The 21,428-nt window shown below is 41.9% G+C and overlaps 2 protein-coding genes across 3 annotated transcripts in view; one reads left to right on the top strand and one right to left on the bottom strand.

The window, feature by feature from the left end:
• CMPK1 (cytidine/uridine monophosphate kinase 1) overlaps positions 1-2,665 on the bottom strand; it is a 35,501-nt gene extending 32,836 nt beyond the window's left edge. The window contains exon 1 of the mRNA XM_059136717.1: positions 2,409-2,665. Coding sequence (XP_058992700.1) covers positions 2,409-2,579 — 171 coding nt within the window. The 5' untranslated portion in view covers positions 2,580-2,665. The remainder of the gene's footprint in view (positions 1-2,408) is intronic.
• An 11,687-nt stretch (positions 2,666-14,352) lies between these two features.
• STIL (STIL centriolar assembly protein) overlaps positions 14,353-21,428 on the top strand; it is a 74,463-nt gene continuing 67,387 nt past the window's right edge. The window contains exons 1-3 of one of the 2 annotated variants that reach the window (XM_059136882.1): positions 14,353-14,582; positions 16,808-16,894; positions 20,996-21,103. In XM_059136882.1, coding sequence (XP_058992865.1) covers positions 16,851-16,894; positions 20,996-21,103 — 152 coding nt within the window. In that variant the 5' untranslated portion in view covers positions 14,353-14,582; positions 16,808-16,850. The remainder of the gene's footprint in view (positions 14,583-16,807; positions 16,895-20,995; positions 21,104-21,428) is intronic. The other variant, XM_059136881.1, reaches the window with a different exon arrangement.

Below are 21,428 nucleotides of genomic sequence, written 5' to 3'. Positions count from 1 at the left end.
CGATGTGTGCCAGATATTTTACCTCACTTTTTTTTAAGATTTTATTTATTTATTTGACAGGCAGAGATCACAAGTAGGCAGAGGCAGGCAAAGAGAGAGAGAGAGAGAGGTGGAAGCAGGCTCCCCGCTGAGCAGAGAGCCCGATGGGGGTCTCCATCCCAAGACCCTGGGATCATGATCCAAGCCAAAGGCAGAGGCTTCAACCCACTGAGCCACCCAGGCGCCCCTATTTTACCTCATTTAACATTCACAACTACCATGCTAGACAGGTATTATTTCTCTTTTCACAGAGGAAGGCCAGCTAAAAGTAACAATTTCCCTGGTTCTAAAGAAACAGTAAATGGGGGGCACCTAGCTGGCTCAGTCAGTACAGCATGCAACTCTTGATCTCCAGGTTGTGAGTTCAGGCCCCATGTTGGGCGTAGAGATACTTAAAAATAAATAAAATCTTAAAAAGAAGAAAAGAAACAGTAAATGGCAGAGTTAGGGTTTGAACCCATATCTGTTTGGCTCTGAAATCTCTTCTCCTTCCCCTATTATGCTATATACATGTAAGAGTCATCTCAGACATTAAAAACAAAAACAAACAAACAAAAAAAACAAAACAAAACAGGGGCACCTGGGTGGCTCAGTCATTAAGCCTCTGCCTTCTGCTCAGATCTTGGGGCTCCCTGTTCAGTGGGAAGCCTGCTTCTCCTTCTCTCACCTACCCCCAACCGCCCCCCCCCCCGCTTGTGTTCCCTCTCTTGCTGTGTCTCTATCAAATAAATAAATAAAATCTTTTTAAAAATAAAATAAAAAATAGGGGCGCCTGGGTGGCTCAGTGGGTTAAGCCTCTGCCTTCGGCCCAGGTCATGATCCCAGGGTCCTGGGATTGAGCCCTGCGTCGGGCTCTCTGCTCATCGGAGAGCCTGCTTCCCTTCCTCTCTCTCTGCCTGCCTCTCTGCCTACTTGTGATTTCTGTCTGTCAGATAAATAAATAAAATCTTTAAAAAAAAAACACACACACAAAAAAAATTAAAATAAAAAATAAAAAACAAACCTGAAATCATTCAATTGCCTCTTGTCTTAAAAAGTTAAAAGAACCAACAAAAATAAGAAGCCAAATATTTATGTGGAGTTTTTTTGTTTAATTAGTCCCACTTTCATTCCTAAAAATGATCAGGAATTATTAAGACAGCTGTAAAACAGTAATGAAATAGATGTTACCACTTCGCCTTGGATGCTCTTTAGAGAATAAAATATAGGACAGGCGTGGACTGTAGGAACATAGGGGAGGAATGAAAGCCCAAAGCTAATAATATAAGCCACGTCGTGGAACAGAAGAGGGCATTATTTTAGAGTTCTGGGTCAAAACTTTTGTGGTCACCGAGTTTCACAAGGATTGTCTGGGTGTTTCACAGCACCACTGGGCGCCTCTCGTTTCTACATACCCTGTTTTCCTTCCCTCCCAATTCCATTCCCCAGATTTTCCAATAAGCCTTTCTCCTCACAGTGTTACTGCAGCTAACCACGTTTATCTGTTCGAAAATTTACAGAATTGAACCGGTAACCTGAACACGTCGTGAAGCAACAACAAAAAAAGAAACACAATTTTAGAGCTGGGATGTATTTTACATGGAGTTTAAATCTGGGTGGAGATCCTCGTACGGTCTAGAGTGCAACTGAGACAAGAGAGGAAGTGACTTGGCCACGGACAAAAGCGTGAGTTGGCAGCGGGACCAGAGGTTGAAGCTTGAACTCCTACTCTGCTCCGCGGCTTTTCGACCACACGAATCGGGCTGAGCCTCAGAGCTGGTACTGCCACTGACAAGGCCAGAAAAGTGCTCCGGGCAGATCACAGAAGACCTTTAGCAACACCCTGTCCCCCGGGGTTCCTTTCCAGGATTAAGACCAGGGTTAGGTTAGCGGAGGTGTTTACAAAGGGCTTGCGGGAAGGGGCAGAGTGGATAAACCGGTCTCCCTTCCAGACAGCTGCGAGCGCTCACTGCCTCAAACCTGAACCCACGCTCCCGCTGCCTTCACCCACCTCACAACCAGCGACACACTGACCTCGGCGCGCCGGGAGTCCCCAAAGGCTGATCTTCCCGGATCCCCCTCCCAGCCCACTCTCGAGACGAACTTGGTCCCCAAATTGTAAGGAAAGAGGGGCGCGGGAACAAAGCGACCCCAAGCGGTCCCCCTCTATTCAGGGCGCCCCCGAGGCGGGCGGACGTGGACTACGAGTCCCGAAAGGCCGCGCGCCTCAGGACCCTTCGACCACCGCCGCGCGGTCGACGCAATGGTCGCCGGGACTCGTAGTCCGCTTAGTCCGCGGCTCCGGGGGGCGCGGACCGCCCGGCGCGGCGGGACAGGCCGTCCCGGCGTCCGGTCAAGCCCAGGGAGCGCGCCAGCTGCCCGGGCCTCACCTCGACGATGCGGGCGCACTGGGTCCCCTTGCCGGCGCCAGGACCGCCGAGGACGAACACGACCAGAGGTTTCATGAGGCGGTGAGGGCAGAGAAAAAGCGGCCGGCGGGTCAGCAGCGGGAAGCTAAGGCCCAGGACGTGCAGCAGCCTGCGGCCGCAGCAGCTCAGCATACACAGCGCCTCGGCCCGACGCTGAGGAGAGCTGACAGCGGCCGGGCCGGCGGCGGCGCGGGGCGGGGCGGGGCGGGGGTAAGGGGGCGGGCCGAGTCGGCGCCCGCCGCGGCCCCGCCGCCGTGGCTGCCGAGGTGTCCGTGCCGCGGCCGGAAGAGGCGGGGCTTCCGCTGCTCCTTAAGCGGCTGCGCTTGGCTGCTTCCGTATGGGTACGCGTGGGTTCTCTTGCTCGCCCCTTTGCCCGCTCATTCATCCCTCCGCTGGCGGTGTGTCCAGGGCGCAGATCCTTCATCTATAGCCGTGTGTGGCAGGTCTGTGCTGGCGTCTGCAACTCGACACACGCGAGAGAAAACCTATTGTCTGCTCTCCACGAGTTTTAAATTCCAGTGGGGAAGAAGCCGAGCTGAACTAGCCAACATCAGAAGAGAGAGATGATAGACAAGAAGGAAGGAAGAGCTAAGGCTTTGAAGGGAAAAAGAGGAAGAAAAACAAGGGGTAGTTGTGATTTGTAGACGGTAGTCGGAGAAAGCCTCTGAAGAGGTGACAACCCAAGACGTTAAGGATAGGAAAGAGTAAAAGCAAGTAAAGACCAGGATAGTGTCCCATAAAAAGAAAAGCCCATGCAAAAACTCCTAAAACGGCTTGTTACTGGGAAAGGACGGAGAGACCAGAGCTGTGAGAATGAGGCAGAGAATGGAATGTGGGAAAGGTAGGCCCAGGCAAGTCTTTCACGGGCCTTTGGTTATGGAACGGAGTTGGGATTATATTCTAATTGCAGTGGGAAGCCCTTAACTACATACAACTCCATTTCTCTGCTGCCTGCATGTAAGAAAAATCTCATTAAATACAAGTAAAAATTAAGTTCTTCAGTCACTCTAACCACACTTAAAGTGCTCAGTGGTCACAAGCGGTACTGGCAGTTGTGTTGGACAGCGCTCATACAGAACATATCCACTACAGTTAAGTTCTATGGGGGCAGTGCTGTACTAGAGCTTGTGTCTAAGCTCCTGGGAATGATGTGATAGAAAGGGAGACAGGCAACCCTTGTAAAGAAAAATCAGACGGGCTCCAAGGGGCAAATGGAGGCCTTAGATGACCTAAAAATTTTTTAGGAGACAGGGGTGCCTGTGTGGCCCAGTTGGTTAAGCTCTTGGTTTTGGCTCAGGTTGGTGGGGAGTATGCTTGAGATTCTCTCTCTCCTCTCTCTTTGCCCCCCCCCCATGCATACACTTTCTCTCTCTCTTTCTCTATCTCGTGGATAGATAAATCTTTAAAAATATTTTTTTAAAAATTTGTCTTCAGAGACAAAGACATTAATTTGCAACAGGAGTTGCAGGAAGGGTACAGTTGCAGGAAAGTTAGAAAGTAGGAAGAGTTCCTGTCTGAAAATTGTATTTTCTCCATAAAGAAAAGATGATGTCAGCTAAAGATAAAGATTTTGAGGTAGGATGTTTGAGGGGAGAGAAGGTATGAAATAGACATTTTTTAAGACAGGAAAAGTTTCTGAAGAAAAGTAATTGTAGGACTTCTGAGCAATGTTAAGAGTACACTTGGTATTTGAGATCCTGGATTTTAAATTTGAAGGTTTTTGTTCAGGTGTGGGCAAAGAGAAGACAGATTCTAGAGGTCATCCATTGTTGGGTTTTTGCCCAGCAAGCACAACAGAGGGAGAGAAGACCAGCATGGTGTTTGCACAAGCATGTTTGCAATGATATATATGAAATCAAAACCATAAAGAAAGCAAATGATGGCATTTTAAGGGAATATGAGGAGGACACGGAGGAGAGCCAGGAAGGGGGGTCAACGTATTAGAAGCATCAATACTGAAGAATGACTGCAGTCAGATTTTGAGCAAGTGAACTGGTAGTACAGATGCCAGTGCTCTGAGTGGGATATTTGGAATTGAGATTTCAGAGATTTTATGTTGCTGATGCTGTTGAGATTCAGGGTGAGCCCACGCCGGGTAAGACTGAGGGAGGAGAAGGCTGAGACAAGAGCATGCCCTGTGGTTGGAACTGAGTGGCCAGGGTGTTAGATTTGTCATCCGAGAAGAAATTTACATCAGACAGCATTAGAGTGAAGAGAGAAACTATGAAAGGAGAACGAAGTTGTTGAAGATAGAGTGACAAGAAAGTTGGTAAATGACAGCAAACAGGAGTTTGCTATCTAATTGGTTTGATATAGCTTCTGTCTGGCTACCCCCAGTCTCTTTCCCCTCTACTACTTTCCTCTCCTCTCACCCAGTATTTCCAGCCCCCCCCCCATCTCATCCTACCTCCTCTTCCTCCCTCCTCTCTCTCTCTCTCTCTCTCTCTTTACTTATTCCGGTCTTTCCTCCCCTTCTTTTCCCATTTCTAACTTCCTCCCATTCTCCCCATCTACTTCTCTTTTTCTGTCCTTCTCCCCACCCTGTTCTCTTTATTTGCCTCTCTTATGCTTTCTACCTTCAGTTCCTACTTCCTTCCTTTCCATAATTTCTACCTTTTCCTTCCCACCATGGAAGAGGGAATGGAATATCTCAGATCACAGCTAGAGACATCTTATGATTAATAGTTTACTCATATTCCTTCGCAATATCTCTCTTTTTACTTGTTTATTGAGCCCCTGCACCCCTGGGAAGGAGGAGCTAGGACATAAGTCAGCTTAACACAAGAACAATTGGTCTTATTACTAAGAACTAGTAGGAGTTTTTAAAAGGCCATATTGGAGCAAATGTGCCTACTTTTCCTTTGTGCATGTTCTCTTAAGTGTCTTCTGTATCTCTTCCGGCAATTAGAGTTAAAAGATGTTCGGATATGGAGTCTATGGCAAAGGGGATTAGGAAGCTATTCACATGCTTTTAGTGAAGGCCTTAGATCATAGAGAAAACAGTCGTCTTTCTTGCTCCATGATAGAATCCACCAGAATAAGGACTCCACACAGGAGTTTGGATCTAAAATCTGATTGTATATCATATATGGCAAGATTCAGGGACTTATTCTGTCTTTCTGGAATACTATGACACTTATTATCATATATCTTGCCCAGCTCTTTGTGCCAACTGTGCTAGACAACTAAGGAAAATACTGCTGTGGAAATATATCAAAAAGTGAAACTCATATACCCATTCCTGCCAAGGGTTTTCCAGGGAGTTATTTCCAGGAAGAACAAGGCTAGGCTAAAGAACAGTTTATTACTTGTTGGCTCTTTGGGTCTATACTGGTTATCTATTGCTACATAACAAACTAACCCCAAAACTTAATAGCTTACAACATGAAATTTTTTTGTGTGGGAACCCTGCCCTCTCTTCTCCCCTGCCCCATTTTGCCCCATATTGGTGACCTGGAATATTCAGTGTGAGTGTGCTGTGAGTAGAAAGAGGATTAACATGGAGGAGTTTTTTCCAAAATACCTATGTCACCACACCCAAGAAGTCCCCTGGGGCCAAGTCAAGGATTCATAAAAGACACCATGCTACTCTGATGCTTTAACATTGAACTCCTCTATTTGTCCACAGTGAAAGATCTAACTCTTAGCATCTTGTTCCCTGTGTCCCCAAAGGGTTCACTTTTTTTAAGCCATAGATCAGTGCTCCTATTCCTCGGAGGTGGCAGAGAAAAGAAGGAGTTCCGCCTAGATGCAAACAACCAAACCTTCAATAATAATATGCCTTAATAAATATATATTAGATAAATGGATGTCACCAAGTAGAGGGCCATTTCCCAACAAACCCATAGACTGGAAGTCATAGATTAAATAAATTTGATGAGTATCTATTGAATATCCACTAAGTACCAGGCATTTATTTCACTTACCTAATTTTTAGATGATATTTAAACTGTTTAATAATCACTGCAATCAGAATATCTGTAGATTTCTTTGCCAAGATTTGATATGCCAGGCATCAACCCTTTAATTGCTGGACCATGGAGAGGTCCTTGGAGTCTCAGGAGAGGGGAGGAGGGCATTTAAAGTGCTCATTGGAGTAAGTCACTGAGTAACCAGTGAGTAACCAACTCATATGAAAATAATTCACTACTTTAACCACCAATACTGGTCTTGCTAATTGAGTGTTGGTTACACATCAGCCTTGCCTTATAGAATCTTCATAATGCTGTGACATTAGTACTGTCATTTTGCAGGTGAAGAAACAGCCAGGAAATGAAAGTATTTTGTTCAAAACCGCATAGGCAGTAGATAACAATGTCGAATTCAAACTTGGTGTATACGGCTTTAAATCTGCATTCTTTCTAACAATACAGACTCCTTATATGATAAAAAGTGCCATATTGGGGCACCTGGTGGCTCAGTGGGTTAAAGCCTCTGCCGTTTGGCTCGGGTCATGATCTCAGGGTCCTGGGATCGAGCCCCACATCGGGCTCTCTGCTCAGCGGGGAGCCTGCTTCCTCCTCTCTCTCTGCCTCTCCGCCTGCTTGTGATCTGTCTGTCAAATAAATAAATAAAATCTTTAAAAAAAAAAGTGCCATATTCACAAAAGCCCTTCAAAGTTAGTTCTATTACAGATGAAAAGACTGATCTCATAAAGACATATAACAAGTGCTATCCTCGAAACACACTCCTACCCATATGTGTTTATTTATCATTTAAGTATCTTAGGTCTTTGGGGCATATATTCAGTGTATGCATATTATCTCCAGGGTATAGCTATGTTCCTAGTGAACTCTATAGGAGCTTAAAAAATAGAGCCTTGTCACCACTTATCTGTCCTATTTATCATAATTGCCCTTTAGAGATAGATCAGCTGTTCCCATTCTTTCATTTTCCCATTCTTGACCGACCAGACATACCTCTGCTGGTATGTGCCATTCATTTTTCAGGATTCCGCTCAGATTTTACCTCCTTCAGTAAGCTCTCTCTAAATTCCCAAGACTGGGTTAGATTCCCCTTTTTTGTTCTTCTACACATATCACCACCACCCATACACACTTACTCCTTCCCTCCTTTACTTCTGTTGTCTTACTGTGGTATGTTGTGTATCTCCACACTGGATTTAAAACTTCTGGAAGGAAGACATTATGTCTGATTACTTTTTGTACAGCATGATTCACTCTTTTAAAGGTACTCCAAGGTCCTTGGAAGATTTAGACTACTTTGGTTGCTGCCACTCAAGTTTTTCTTATGTTGGTTTTTGGTGGCTACTTCTCTGCAATTACAAAAACACCTTTCTTGAGTATACTTAGGAACCAGTTTCTAGGCTTAGTCTGGGTGATGAAGCAAAGACATGGCATGTGGTAGCATTGGAAGGGGGTGGGGGCGGTAGGTCATACCCTTTGCATTCGGGCCTTTGTAGCCATCTATTATATTGTGAAGGATGCTTGGTGCATTACATCACCTGATGCTTAATAGAGTTTCTAAAATGAAGATTCCTGTTACTTAGATTTGCATATTTGCATATTAGATCTCCTCTTTTATCAAAGAACCTCTTATCAAAGATTCTGAGAACATTTGTTTTTTTTTTTTTTTAAAGATTTTATTTATTTGTCAGAGTGAGAGAGGGAGAGAGCGAGCACAGGCAGACGGAATGGCAGCAGAGGCAGAGGGAGAAGCAGGCTCCCTGCTGAGCAAGGAGCCCGATGTGGGACTCGATCCCAGGACGCTGGGATCATGACCCGAGCTGAAGGCAGCTGCTTAACCAACTGAGCCACCCAGGCATCCCCTGAGAACATTTGTTAAAGGAAACATGGTCTTTAAAAGAACTGATACAGGGTGCCTGGGTGGCTCAGTCGGCTGGGCATCTGCCTTTGGCTCTGGTGGTGACCCCCGGGTCCTGGGATCGAGCCCTGCTTCGGGCTCCCTGCTTCTGTGGAAAGCCTGCTCTCCCTCTCCCACTTCCCCCTGCCTGTGTTCCCTCTCTCTCGCTGTATCTCTCTTTGTCAAACAAATAAATAAAATCTAAAAAAGAAAAAAAAAAAAAGAGCAGATAGGGTAAATCTGACAACAGGCAATATGCCTAACCTTTTGGGAGTGTGTCAGCTGAGTTCATTCAGGTCTATACTGCAGAACAGCAGGCTGAACAGTGAAGGGAGATTGTCTTTGACAGGTCTTACAGTGTGTTTGCTTATTAACTCTGCAAACATGGGTAGAATGGTTAGGCCTATAATTTCCTCGCCTGCAAAATCAAGATGATGTTACATCAACTCAGGTAAGCAAATACTTGTAGAGAATTTACCTATGTGTCTTATTTTGTCATTCCTGTCTTCATTCCAAACAATCGAAGCTTTTTAAAAAATAAGTAAAATAAGGGGCATCTGGCTGGTTCAGTGGGCAGAGCATGTGATATGACTCTTGATCTTGAGGTCATTAGTTTGAGCCCTGCAATGGGTGTAGAGATTACAAAAAAAGAAAAAAAAGGTAAAATAAGTTGACTGGACACATCAATTGTTGTATTTACCTCTCCCAAGCAGATTAAGAGTCTCAAAGGAATTTTACCCAAATTGACAGCTTAACAACCCCCCTAAACGATATGATATTTCTTAAAAGCAAACCTACGGTTGTTTTTAAAGAGCAGCAGGCTATCTGAGCTCAGAAGTGTAAACAGAGAAAGGGAAAATTGGTATTTGGAGAAATTGAGTAACAAAGCTCATAACTAATTCCAACTTCCCTGTTCCTGGTAATAACAATATCTCTTTAATTCCTTCAGCCAGGCTACTAGCAGGCGTGCTAGGATTTATGACATCAAACATTTATCCAGGTTAATCATAAAGACTATGTCATGTGGACAGGAACTGAAAGGGAATAAGGAAAAATGAGAACAACTGATGTGTTAAGATGTAGAATTTGGGGTGAACGTTTCTCTTTACAATTTTTTTCTTGTTATAGCATTGAGCAACAAACGTGCATTTTTTTCCTCAAAGATTTATTTATTTATTTTACATAGAGAGACACAGGGAGAGAGTGAAAACAAGCAGGGAGAGTGGGAGAGGGAGAAGCAGGCCTCCTGCTGAGCTGGGAGCCCTATGCAGGCTCGATCCCAGGACCCTGGGATCATGACCTGGGCCGAAGGCAGATGATTAATGACTGAGCTACCCAGGCGCCCCAAACTTGTGCATTTTTTAAAAGTATGCCATACTAGAAACAATCCTTTGTGAAGCAAATTAAAGCACTTGCAAAATTGAAAAGTATGGCTGGTCGCTTTTCTCTGTAGGGACCCATAACCAGAGCAATTCCAAAATGTCCTGAAATGATATAAATTTTAGAAAATGGGGATCAGGGGTGCCTGGGTGGCTCAGTGGGTTAAAGCCTCTGTCTTCGGCTCAGGTCATGATCTCAGGGTCCTGGGATTGAGCCCCGCATCGGGCTGTCTGCTCAGCAGAGAGTCAGCTTCCTCCTCTCTCTCTGCCTGCCTGCCTGCCTGTCAGCCTACTTGTGATCTATCTCTCTCTGTGTGTCAAAAAAATAAATAAAATATTTAAAAAAAAAGAAAATGGGGATCAAAGAAGAGATAAAAAGAATAGTATTTGTTCAGTCTATTTAAATTGCCTGCAATCTAAAAATAATTCATATTTGCTTTGGATAATTACCTCTTGTTATCCCACTTTTAAAACTGTGCCTTCCTTATTCTGTTTGTCAGATCCTTTCAGTTCCCTGTGCCATCAAGCCAAGGCTTAGTGTGCAGTAGGTCCTTGGTATAGCATTTGTAGATTTTATTTCACTAAGCCTATTCACTGATTTAACAAATCAATTCCCTTAATCTCTATGAATGTGTTGGTCATTTATTAACACTGTCAATTGTCAATACACCTGGACAAATAATAATATATGGGTACTCTTTTAATTAAGTTTAATTAACTTTCACGTTCATTAACTCTTTCCTGTAATAACGTGCAATAGGCAAATGAGGAAAGTCAATCTTAGAGAAATAAATGGCAGAGTTGAGGCCAGCTCCTCAAAGCCAGTGCTTGTTACATTATAACATAATTCAAAAAGTGTTCTCAATATCTAGAGAACTAGGCCCTTTAGACACCTCTAAGCTGTTCTAACTATGAGGCTGAGTCATTCCAATCCTAAAATGAAGTCAGTAATTACCTTTCTGTTCATTTAATTCAAATATATCTGATTTATGCATATCATTAAGTGTATATTCTGCTTAGGAATCCAGTGGTAATAAGATGTTTAATTGGAGACTTATTGGCGTCTGTCTTATTAGGCATCTGTCTTCAGCTCATGACATGATCCTGGGGTCCTGGGATCGAGCCCCACCTGGGCTTCCTGCTTGGTGGGGAGCCTGCCTCTCCCTCTCCCACTCCTCCTGCTTGTGTTCCATGTCTCGCTGTATCTCTCTCTGTCAATAAAAAAATAAAATCTTTAACAAAAAAAATTGGAGTCTTACCTATATTTGAGTTCTTATTAAGCAAAAAGAAGACATCTTATTTTATTGTTGTTGCTTAAAAAGTTAGCATATGTTTCAACTCTCCTCCTCCCCCTTCCTTTTTTTTAAGTAGACTTTATTTTTTAGAACAGTTCTAGATTTATAGAAAAATTAAGAACTTAGTACAGAGTTCTCATATACCCCCCCACAGAGTTTCCCCTTATTATTAACATCTTATATTTAGTATGGTACATTTGTTACAATTAATTAACCAATATTGGTACATTATTATTAATTAAAGTCCATAGTTTATTTAGTTTTCTTAGTTTGTTGTTTTTGTTTTTGTTTTGTTTATTTTGAGAGAGAGAGAGAGAGAGCACATGCGCATGAGGTTGGGGAGGAGGAGAAGAGGGAAAGGGTGAGAGAGAATCTTAAACAAGCTCCATTGTCACAGGGCTTGATCTCATGACCCTGAGATCATGACCTGAGCTGAAATCAATAGTTGGACCTTTAACTGACTGAGCCACCAAGGCGGCCCTAGATTTTCTTAGTTTTTAACCTAGTGTCATTTTTCTGTTCCATTATTGCATCCATAATGCTACATTACATTTCGTTGTCATCTCTCTTTAGGCTCCTCCCAGCTAGTTTCTCAGACTTGCCTTGTTTCTGATAACCTTGGCTATTTTTTGAGGTCAGGTATTTTATAGGATTCCCACTATTAGAATTTATCCAGTGTTTTTCTCAGGATAAGACTCGGTCTTTAGTTTACTGAAAGGAAGACCACAAAGGTAAAGTGCCATTTTTATTTTTATTTATTTATTTTTTAAAGGATTTTATTTATTTATTTGACAGAGAGATAGAGGGAACATAAGCAGAGGGAGTGGAAGAGGCAAAAGCAGGCGCCTCGCTGAGTAGGCAGCCCGATGCGGGGCTCGATCCCAGGATCCTGGGATCATGACCTGAGCTAAAGGCAGATGCTTAACGACTGAGCCACCCAGGCGCCCCTAAAGTGCCATTTTTAACACAGCATGTCCAATGTACATACTATCAACATCACTTAATGACTATTTAATGTTGGCCTTGATCACTTGGCTGAAGTAGCTTTGGTCAAGTTTCTCCAGTGTATAGTTACTCTTTCCTCTCCTCCTTTCCATGCTGTACACTATTGCTTACCCAACAGGGATAGGGAGTTATATGTTATGTTCATCCTTTCCTTTTTGTCTAATATCATCTTACATCTTTCTTTCAGATATCTTAAAGTAGTTCTAAAGAAAACTATAAATCATGAGGGTCCCACCCAAAGTCCCTTTCTTTTACATCCTAAATTCAATTTCTAATCAAATCATGTTTACTTTACCTTCCAAGTCTATCTAGAATCCAACCACCTCTCACCACGTCCATTGTACCACTCTGGTTTAAACCACCATCAGTGTCTAGGTCATTACAATAGCTTACAGTAGCTTTCTAACTGGTCTCCTTTCTTCTCCTTTCCCCTACAGTTTATTCTCAAGGTAGCAACCACAATAAACCTTCTAAAACCTAACGTCAGATCATGTTAGCCCCCTGTTTAAAATATTCCTGTGGTTGGGGCACCTGGCTGGCTTAGTTGATAGAGCCTGTGACCCTTAATCTCAGGGTTTTTAGTTCAAGCCCCACATTGGGCAGGGAGCTTACTTGAAAAATAAATTAATTTAAAAATAAAATAAAATATTCTAATGGCTTCCTATCTAACTCAAAAGAGCAGTCAAATCCTTATCATGGCCTCTAAGGCCCTGTGTGGTCTACCAACAACATTTCCCTCTTCAACCCTTAATATTCTCCTCACTCTGCTAAGGACGTACTGGGTTCCTTGGTCTTCCTTGAAGATGTCAGGGAGTTCCCTCCCCAGAGCCTTTGCACTTAATGCAACTCATGACATCCATTGACATGTGTCACTTGGATCTTTCTCCAGAAAGATCATGCCAGTCAGCTGCAAAGCACACACTTCGCTAACAGTCTCTTGCTGTTGCCTTTAGGATCTACCTTAGCTTGGTTCTTGCTTTTTCTGAGAAGCCCCAGGCAATGGCTAAGCACAGCAGAGATTCTACCCATTTCTACCTGATGTGGGACTCTTCTAATGGGCAATCGTTGTTCCAGAGCCCCCTCTTGGGTTGGCCAACACTTTGTCAGACATGCATCACTGTCTGAGGCTCTTTGTACACGCACACCAGAGCTGAGGAACTCACCATCATTTCTCTTAAAAATGTGTGCTTTACATTCTAATAATTTTTTCAGGAAAGCAGAGAATTACATTCTATAGGACATATCTCTCTTGGCTAGGTTTTTTTGTTTTTGTTTTTAAAGATTTATGTATTTATTTTCAAGAGAAATAGAAAGCACTTGCGCACCGCTGGAGCAGGTGAAGAGGGAGAGGGAGGAGAAAATCTGAAGCAGACCCCCTGCTGAGTGCGAAGCCGCGCCCCCCCCCCCCCCCCCCCGGCCTGGGATGATTTTAGGACCCCAGATCATTATCTGAGCTGAAATCTGGAGTCGATTGCTCAACCAACTGAACCACCCAGACGCCCTTCTCTTGGTTAGTTTTATACATTTTTCAGGATAGTGTTTTAGGGACACCTGGGTGGCTCGGTCCACTAAACGTCTGCCTTTGGCCAAGGTCTTGATCCCAGCGCCCTGGGATCCAGTCTCCCAGTGGGGCTCCTTGTTCAGTGGGGAGCCTGCTTCTCCTTTGCCTGCTGCTGTGCTTGCGCGCTCTGACAAATCTTTTTTTAAAAAGTGTTTTAACTCCCTCAAAAGAGTGGACGCTTATTCAGAACAATACAACCTGTAGATGCATCTCACACTTTGACGCTCCCATATTACTCAGGAAACTAACATAAGTTAAATATAGTGGAAAGGTAGGTGCCATTACAAATCATCACTCTGCACTAACTAGCTGTGTGATTTCTAACATTTCCTCCCTTGTTGAATAGGGATAATAATACCCACTTTGGCTGTTGGAGGACAATCATATAAAATAATGGTGGAGAAAGCTCAATTACTAACATTAGTTGTAGAAACTAAGAATAAATGGTTTATAAATTTAAATCACGTTTCTTTTTTACTCAACGGTAAGGAACTAAAACTTTTTGTTGTTATTGAGAGGAGTCTTCTTCGTTAAGAAACTAGAAGGAATCGAACTTCCCTCCCTTTTGTCCATTTAAGTAGAAAGTTTTGTCCGCTTTTAATCGCCCGGCGACAATCTGGAAAAGAGCACTTCCGACTTCCTCTGGCACTCCCCCATCCACCAGCTTGGGCTTGTCATTGCGCGTGCGCAAGGTCCACCCCACCCCGGAACTTAACCGTTGACCAAAATGTAGTGTTTAAATCCTCCGGTATTGATCCCGGTGGCGCACTCTTTTCTCCAATGAGGCTTGGCACTGGCCAAGCGCCGGATTGGTGCGGAGAGCTGATTGGCTGGTGTAGCATGACGTCGGCGGCGACCGTGCGTGTTGCTTCTGGCACCGCCCCTGCCCCTGACGGGTCGGATTTCTGACCAGTCAGTAGGCGCGGCGCGGGCTTCGGTTTCGCGAGGCTGTTTGCCGCCTCGGTTCCCGCGACCCCAACGTCCCGGAGGCGGGGTGGAGGCGGCGGAGGCGCTCCTTGGAGGCGACCGCTGTTCCGGCCCAACAAACAGACCCGGCTGGGCGGAGGAAGCAGTGAGTGGGGCTTTGTGTTCTGGATTCTCTCGAAGGGCGGCAGCGGAACTAGGAGGACGGTGGGAACTTTCAGGGCCCTTTGGTGGATTCAGCCCTCCTGGAGCCTGGGGCCGATGACGTGAAGGGAAACTAGTGGGAGAAATCAGTCAAGCGGACCACGAATTCCCTAGGAACGATTCCCTAGGAATCGGAATCGTTAGGTATGTGAAAGAGGTTTGCCGTCGATAACGTGGCGTTTAAAGGTGAAAGTTTGACGGCCGACGTGTGCTCGTTCCTGCATTCCTCACTTTCCGCTCATGTGGCTACGTAGTGAAGGGGTCAGTTCAAGTTTGAAGTCCGTGGTCTCCTGGGAATAGTGTGTCAACAATACAGTGTGAAAATGCTATGTGTGGACGCAGGCAGTGGTCACATCACTATGGTGTCCAGGAGATGGTTTTTACAGAGCAAAGGACATTCGATTGGGATTGTGAAGGATGATGATTTGTCAGGGCATTCCAAGTCAGGGCAACAGGCTGTGCAAAGGTGCTCAAACTCGGGGAACTGTAAGTAGTTCAATTTGGTTGGAATGTGGGATAAAGGGGGGGGGGGGTAATAAGGTGGTCCAGACTGTGAAGGTGCTTTCTTCTGTATATAAAGAAGAGCCATCAGCGCAGTTTTTTTTTTTTTTTTTTTTTTAGGATTTTATTTATTGGATAAAGACACATGGAGACAGGGAACACACACAGGGGAGTGGGAGAGGGGGAGGCAGGCGCCCTGCTGAGCAGGCAGCCCGATTTGGGGGCTCCATCCCAGGACCCTGAGACCACGACCTGAGCTGAAGGCAGACGCCTAACGACTGAGCCACCCAGGCGCCCCGAGCCATCAGCTTTTTCAGAAGGGAAAATAATGTCAGATATGCACAAATACCCTTCTGGGAACACTCTGGGACCTTTCAGTAAATCTGGTGAGTCAGGAAATAAGGTCCTAGAGATGTTAAAACAGAATATATATCGGGAAACAGGGAGAAAGGGGAGGTAAGGATAACTTGAGGGTTTCCATCTTGATAAAGGATGATGCCATTATCTGAGGAGGGTATGTTTTGCTAGGTATAGGTGTTATGTGGTTTTAGTTTCACTGACTTTAATTGCTTGCGTGATGCTGTCAGAATAAACTCATGTATTCTTTTAAAATGAGAAATAGATCAACATCATCTTTTTATCCTCATACATAAAGGAAGAAGAGACAAATTTGGAGCTTTAAGACTCTTTCATTTATTGAAGTAAAATGGCATTTTATATACTTCTTGGAGTTACAGTTATTGATCTGAATACTATTATGCGTGACAACCAAATGACATAGAAGGGCTTTCAAGATTAAAGCCTTCATTCCATAGATGATGCATGAAGTCCAGATATCTCCAAGAGAGACTTTTTAGTCAACCTTACAAGAGCACTTTAAACAAGATTTTCTTCTAGTCAATAATTTCAGCCTCTGGCTTTATCTGAAAAATCTCTTCTGCACATGCATTAATAACTCTTTCCTCCCTTATCTTGCTTCAGACAGTTCCTTCTTGCTAGAATTGAAGGGCCTAAAGAAGGCTAAGACCTAATAAAATAGTAAAGGAAATACTGAACAGTAAAGAAAAGACTATGAGCTCTGTATTTTCCTTTGATAATATTTAGATGGAGCTATCCAGTGGGCACTTTAAAATACAGGTTTGAAACTGAGAAGAGAGGTGAAAACTGAGTTTGCTTTGTACAGTATAATGGGAATGGATGAGAAGTACCCAGAGAGGGCATGTGAGACCAAAAAAGGACCACCGATTCTGTAGGGAAACAAGTCTGTTTGTAGGGATTCAGTATTTGTCTTCCATGTCCAGAAGATTTAAGGTTTGTTAACTACATTACAGATTCAATAAATATCTAGTTTGTTGTTCCTATGTACTGTTCTGCAGTTTTCTAAATATTATGAGGCTTTCGGCCAAAATTTCATATATTAAAAACTGTGCTGCCCAGATTAATATTAACATTAGTTTATAGGCAGAATGACTATAAAGTATGAAAATGATCAGAATCCACAACCATTTTCTCTTACTAATCTATAGATGAAGGTACTTCATACAAGTAACCAATTTTTTTTTTTTTACAAGTAACCTAATTTTGTCTGTACTGTTAATATGTGGTTAAATCAGGTTTCTTCTTCTTTTTTTTAATCATTCATTAGTAACATTCTCTTTACTTTTTTAGGATTCTGAGTATTTGAAATCGAATACATAATTCACCAACTGTCATGGAGCCTACATCTTCTCTTGCAGGGCCCCAGATGAATACCAGGTATAGAAGCAAAAAAACCAAAATGTTTTCTTCACTGCTTCTCATAACTTGGGAAGATAGGTTGGAATAGAAACAAAACAAAATAAAACTTTCAAATCAGGAAAATCCGGATCCACATCCCATCTGTACCACTTGGTAGGTGGGTGACCTTGATCAGATTAATTAACTTCTGTAAGCCTCAGTTTTCTCATCTGTAAATGGGAGATAGTAATCTCTATGTAACAGAAATTATTGTGAAGGATTAAGTAAGATTACTAAGGTAAAGGATCTGGCACACAGTAAGCGCTTGGTAATGTTAGTTTTATTCCTACCTTCCCTTTTCTGGTTTCACAGAGCATCTTTATTAATGGGAAATAGAACCTGAGCTCTTGAGGCTAAAAATCATATACATATTTATTTACCTTCTAGACAAATGAGAAAGTGGTTGGGTTCCTTCCCTTGTCTAAACCCTAATCCTCGATGGAAGATTTCACACTGGATATACCAAGTTTCTTTAAATGTCCCTAAGCTTTTCCCCACTCATGTAGAATGGGAAGGAGGAGCTTGCCACCTGTCCTCTAATTTTCTCAGTCTGTCAGTACTGTAGGGATAAGGCAGATTGGCTTGTGTTATTTAGCTGTTTGGATCATTTATCGTTCTTTCTTTTCCCTCGAGAAAGGGACAATTATTGCTGACATGTGAATTTTTTTTCTTCTAAGCTATAATTATATCCGTGAGTTTCCTTCATTCTCTGTACTTTTCTTTTGTACCAGATGTTTTTGATGAAGACAATGGGAAACGTGACCCAAAGAGGCTATCGTATTTCTTTTGCTTAATTTTGGCCCTTCTGTTTTATCCTATTAGTACTTCTTATTCTTTGAAAATTTGTCAACTTCTTTTCTTTGAAGGAACTTGTTGCATTTGCAACAAGTCAATTACATTATCTTTTCTATTTTATTTTTGGGTCAAATTCATTCCTTACATTCTAGGGAGGATAATATACTCATGTAATTTAAATTGATTATTCCTGATATATCCAACTTAGTTTTTTTACTTATTTAATGATTTTTGGTTTTCTTTTTTTTTTTTTTAAAGTGAGAGAGAGAGAGAGAAAGCACAAGGAGGAAAGAGGGAGAGGGAGAAACAGACTCCCCACTGAGGGGGGAGCCTGACCTGGGGCTTGATCCCAGGATCATGACCTAAGCATGACGCAGACCGTTAACTGACTATCGTTAACTTAGTTAACTGACCGTTAACTAAGCCACCCAGGTGCCCTGACCTCTGGTTTTCAATAATCTCTGGGCTGAGAGCAACAGTTCTGAATTACTTAGGGGTTGCAGACCACTTTGAATATCTGATAGCATGAATCCCCCTTTTATATGATAAAAACTTATATACATACATGTAAAATTTTTGCCACATTTCAAGATGTTTCTATTTCCCCTGCCTCTAAAGTCTACTGTGTACCTTAGTTTAAGAAAACGACTAATAACAACATTTATTGTTCATGTGTCAGGTGCTGTGCTAAGCACATTATGTGCATTATTCTTATTTAATCCTTATAACAAACCTATGAGGTATAGGTACTATTATTATCTTCATCCCCCTGCCTTTTTTTTTTTAAATGAAGAAACTGACATAGAGAGATTAACCAATCCAAAATTATATGGTTGGTAAGTGATACGGGGCAGGATTTAAACCTGATGTGACTTCTACTTTAAACCCTTTACATATATGGACTCATTTAATATTCAGTGTAACTGCCTGGAGATACAGATACAAGTATTACTTGTTTAACAGATGAGGAAACTGAGGCACAGAGACATTTAATAATGTGAGAAAGGTCACAGAGCTAGCAGATTTTGAAGCGAGTTTTCAGACCTAAGCAACTGATTTCCAGACATTTTGCCTTCCCTACCTCATTATGCTGCCTCTCACCAACTGTTAAGTGATAAATATATTAAATATAGAAACAGATAAACTCACAAGCTTTGTGACCTTGAACAGATTTCTCAATCTCAGACTATGTCCTCATTTCAAAAAAGGGAGATTAAAGAACCTTCTTATAGATATTATGAGCTCAGATCAGACATGGGATCAGACATGGATTTGAAAGCACACAGCTAGGAGTAGTGGTGGAGTCAGAAATAGAACCCAGGTTTTAAATCTCTATACCATTCAGCTTCTGGAAGTATAAGTTTTGAAATCAGCCACACTTAGATTTAGAGCCCACCTTTGCTACTTTAATTATTGTATAAAGTTAGGAAAGTTACTGTTTGCTATTTATAAAATGGATAATAAAGTGGTTCTGGAGCAGTTTTAGTGAGAAATTTTGTGTATGTAAAGTGCCTGCTGGGATGCCTGGTACATAGTAGGTGACCAGTAAACAGTCTAGTTTTATAGTTGAGAAGCTTCATTAGATGATATAAGAAAGTAAGATTTAGAATGAGATATTCTTAAAACATGATATGATAAATAATCTTTCAGTTCAGCTTTTGTGAATAGTCTACTACCATGCAAATATATTGGTGTAGTTAACTCCCTGTCAGAGCTTTCTTGCTTTAATTACATGGGACTTTGGTTGATATCTTTTCCTCAGTTCTTTCTCTCCATTGTTTCTTATGGTTTTCTCATATTGCTCACTTACGTAAAATAAAAACTTTATGATTGTGTTCTGTATGACTTAACATTGAAACCTTGCTTTACGCTGTATCTAGGATGTTTGCTTAAGGAATTACTTATTATTCTGTCCTTTTGATGCTTCGGTAACAATTAAACTGAAGTGATAGGTCCCAAGTTTAGAAACACTGAAAAATTAAGACTATATTAAGTTCTTGTGCTTTTCATAATTTTATTGGATATTATCTAGGAATTAGTTCAGAAGGATAGAATTTTAAATTTAAATTTTAATATCATTTCATGGTTTATACTTTTTCTCTGTTACTTAATGAAGATATTATAGGATTGATTCTTATCTTTTTTTTTTTTTTTAAAGATTTTATTTATTTATTTGACAGATCACAAGTAGGCAGAGAGGCAGGCAGAGAGAGAGGAGGAAGCAGGCTCCCTGCTGAGCAGAGAGCCCGATGCGGGACTCGATCCCAGGACCCTGAGATCATGAAGGCAGCGGCTTAACCCACTGAGCCACCCAGGAGCCCCGATTCTTATCTATTTATTTATTTATGTATTCATTCATTCATTCATTCGTCTATTGTCTTTTTTTTTTTAAAGGTCAATCCTGAATTAGCTATATAACCCCCAAAATGAAGTTTTTATTTTTTATTTTTATTTTTTTATTTTTAAGATTTTGTTTATTTGACAGAGAGAGATCACAAGTAGACAGAGAGGCAGGCAGAGAGAGGAAGGGAAGCAGGCTCCCTGCTGAGCACAGAGCCCGATGCGGGGCTCGGTCCCAGGACCCTGAGATCATGACCTGAGCCAAAGGCAGCGGCCTAACCCACTGAGCCACCCAGGCACCCTCATCTATTGTCTTTTTATTTTAAGTAGCTTCCATGCCCAATATGGGGCTTGAATTCACAACTGTGAGATCAGGGGTCACGTGCTCTACCAACTGAGCCAGCTAGGTGCCTTTTCCCACTCTTTTTAAGAAACGTGTGTATGTAAATTTATGTAAGCATAGGGGAAAAAAAAAGGACAGGAAAAAGCTATACCTAAATTTTGAGTGCTTCTTTTCTTTACTTTCTTTCTTTTTTTTTTTTTAAAGATTATTTATTTATTTATTTGACAGACAGAGATCACAAGTAGGCAGAGAGGCAGGCAGAGAGAGGAAGGGAAGCAGGCTCCCTGCTGAGCAGAGAGCCCAATTCGGGGCTCGATCATGGATAGATCAGGATCATGACCTGAGCTGAAGGCAGAGGCTTTAACCTAACACTGATCCACCCAGGCACCCCGAGTGCTTATTTTCTTAATAGTATATTTACAAGGATTTTTCTTTTCTTTCTTTCTTTTTTTTTTTAACTTCCTAAAAATATTTTTAAGTTTTAAAAAAACTAACATAAGTAGTTTGAAAAGCTTCATCATTTAATGTTAAACTGCTTCTTATAAAATTTCTGCTAAGTTTGCTTTTCATTGTGTTTTGATTTAAACATTTTTTTGTTTAAGGTTTCCTTCAAGCAGGATGGTACCTTTCTACTTTCCTCCATCAAAATATGCACTTTGGAACCCAATACCAATTGGAGATTTCATCTACTTACACCTCAATTACTACAGGTATGTTTCTCTTTTCAAATCAAACCAGTAGAAACAGGAATCAAAAGGATGTGTAAGCTTTGAAAATATGGAGCTACAACCTATATAAAACCATCATCATACTAATAGAATAAAGTACAATAATGATGTACAGATGAAAGAATGGGTTTTAGAAAATATATTAATATTTTTGCATTTTTGATCACCACATTAAATTATTTGAAATATTTTAAAAAAAAAAAGGATGTGTAAGGCAAAGTTGATTACTATAACTAATTCCTTTTTTTTTAAACTTTTCCATTCAGAAACTCTGCTCAAACTATCTCTTACTGCTTCTTAGATCTAT

This window comes from Mustela lutreola, chromosome 10, assembly GCF_030435805.1.
Source record: "Mustela lutreola isolate mMusLut2 chromosome 10, mMusLut2.pri, whole genome shotgun sequence".
Taxonomy (NCBI): domain Eukaryota; kingdom Metazoa; phylum Chordata; class Mammalia; order Carnivora; family Mustelidae; genus Mustela; species Mustela lutreola.
This window is presented reverse-complemented; position numbering and strand designations above follow the sequence as displayed.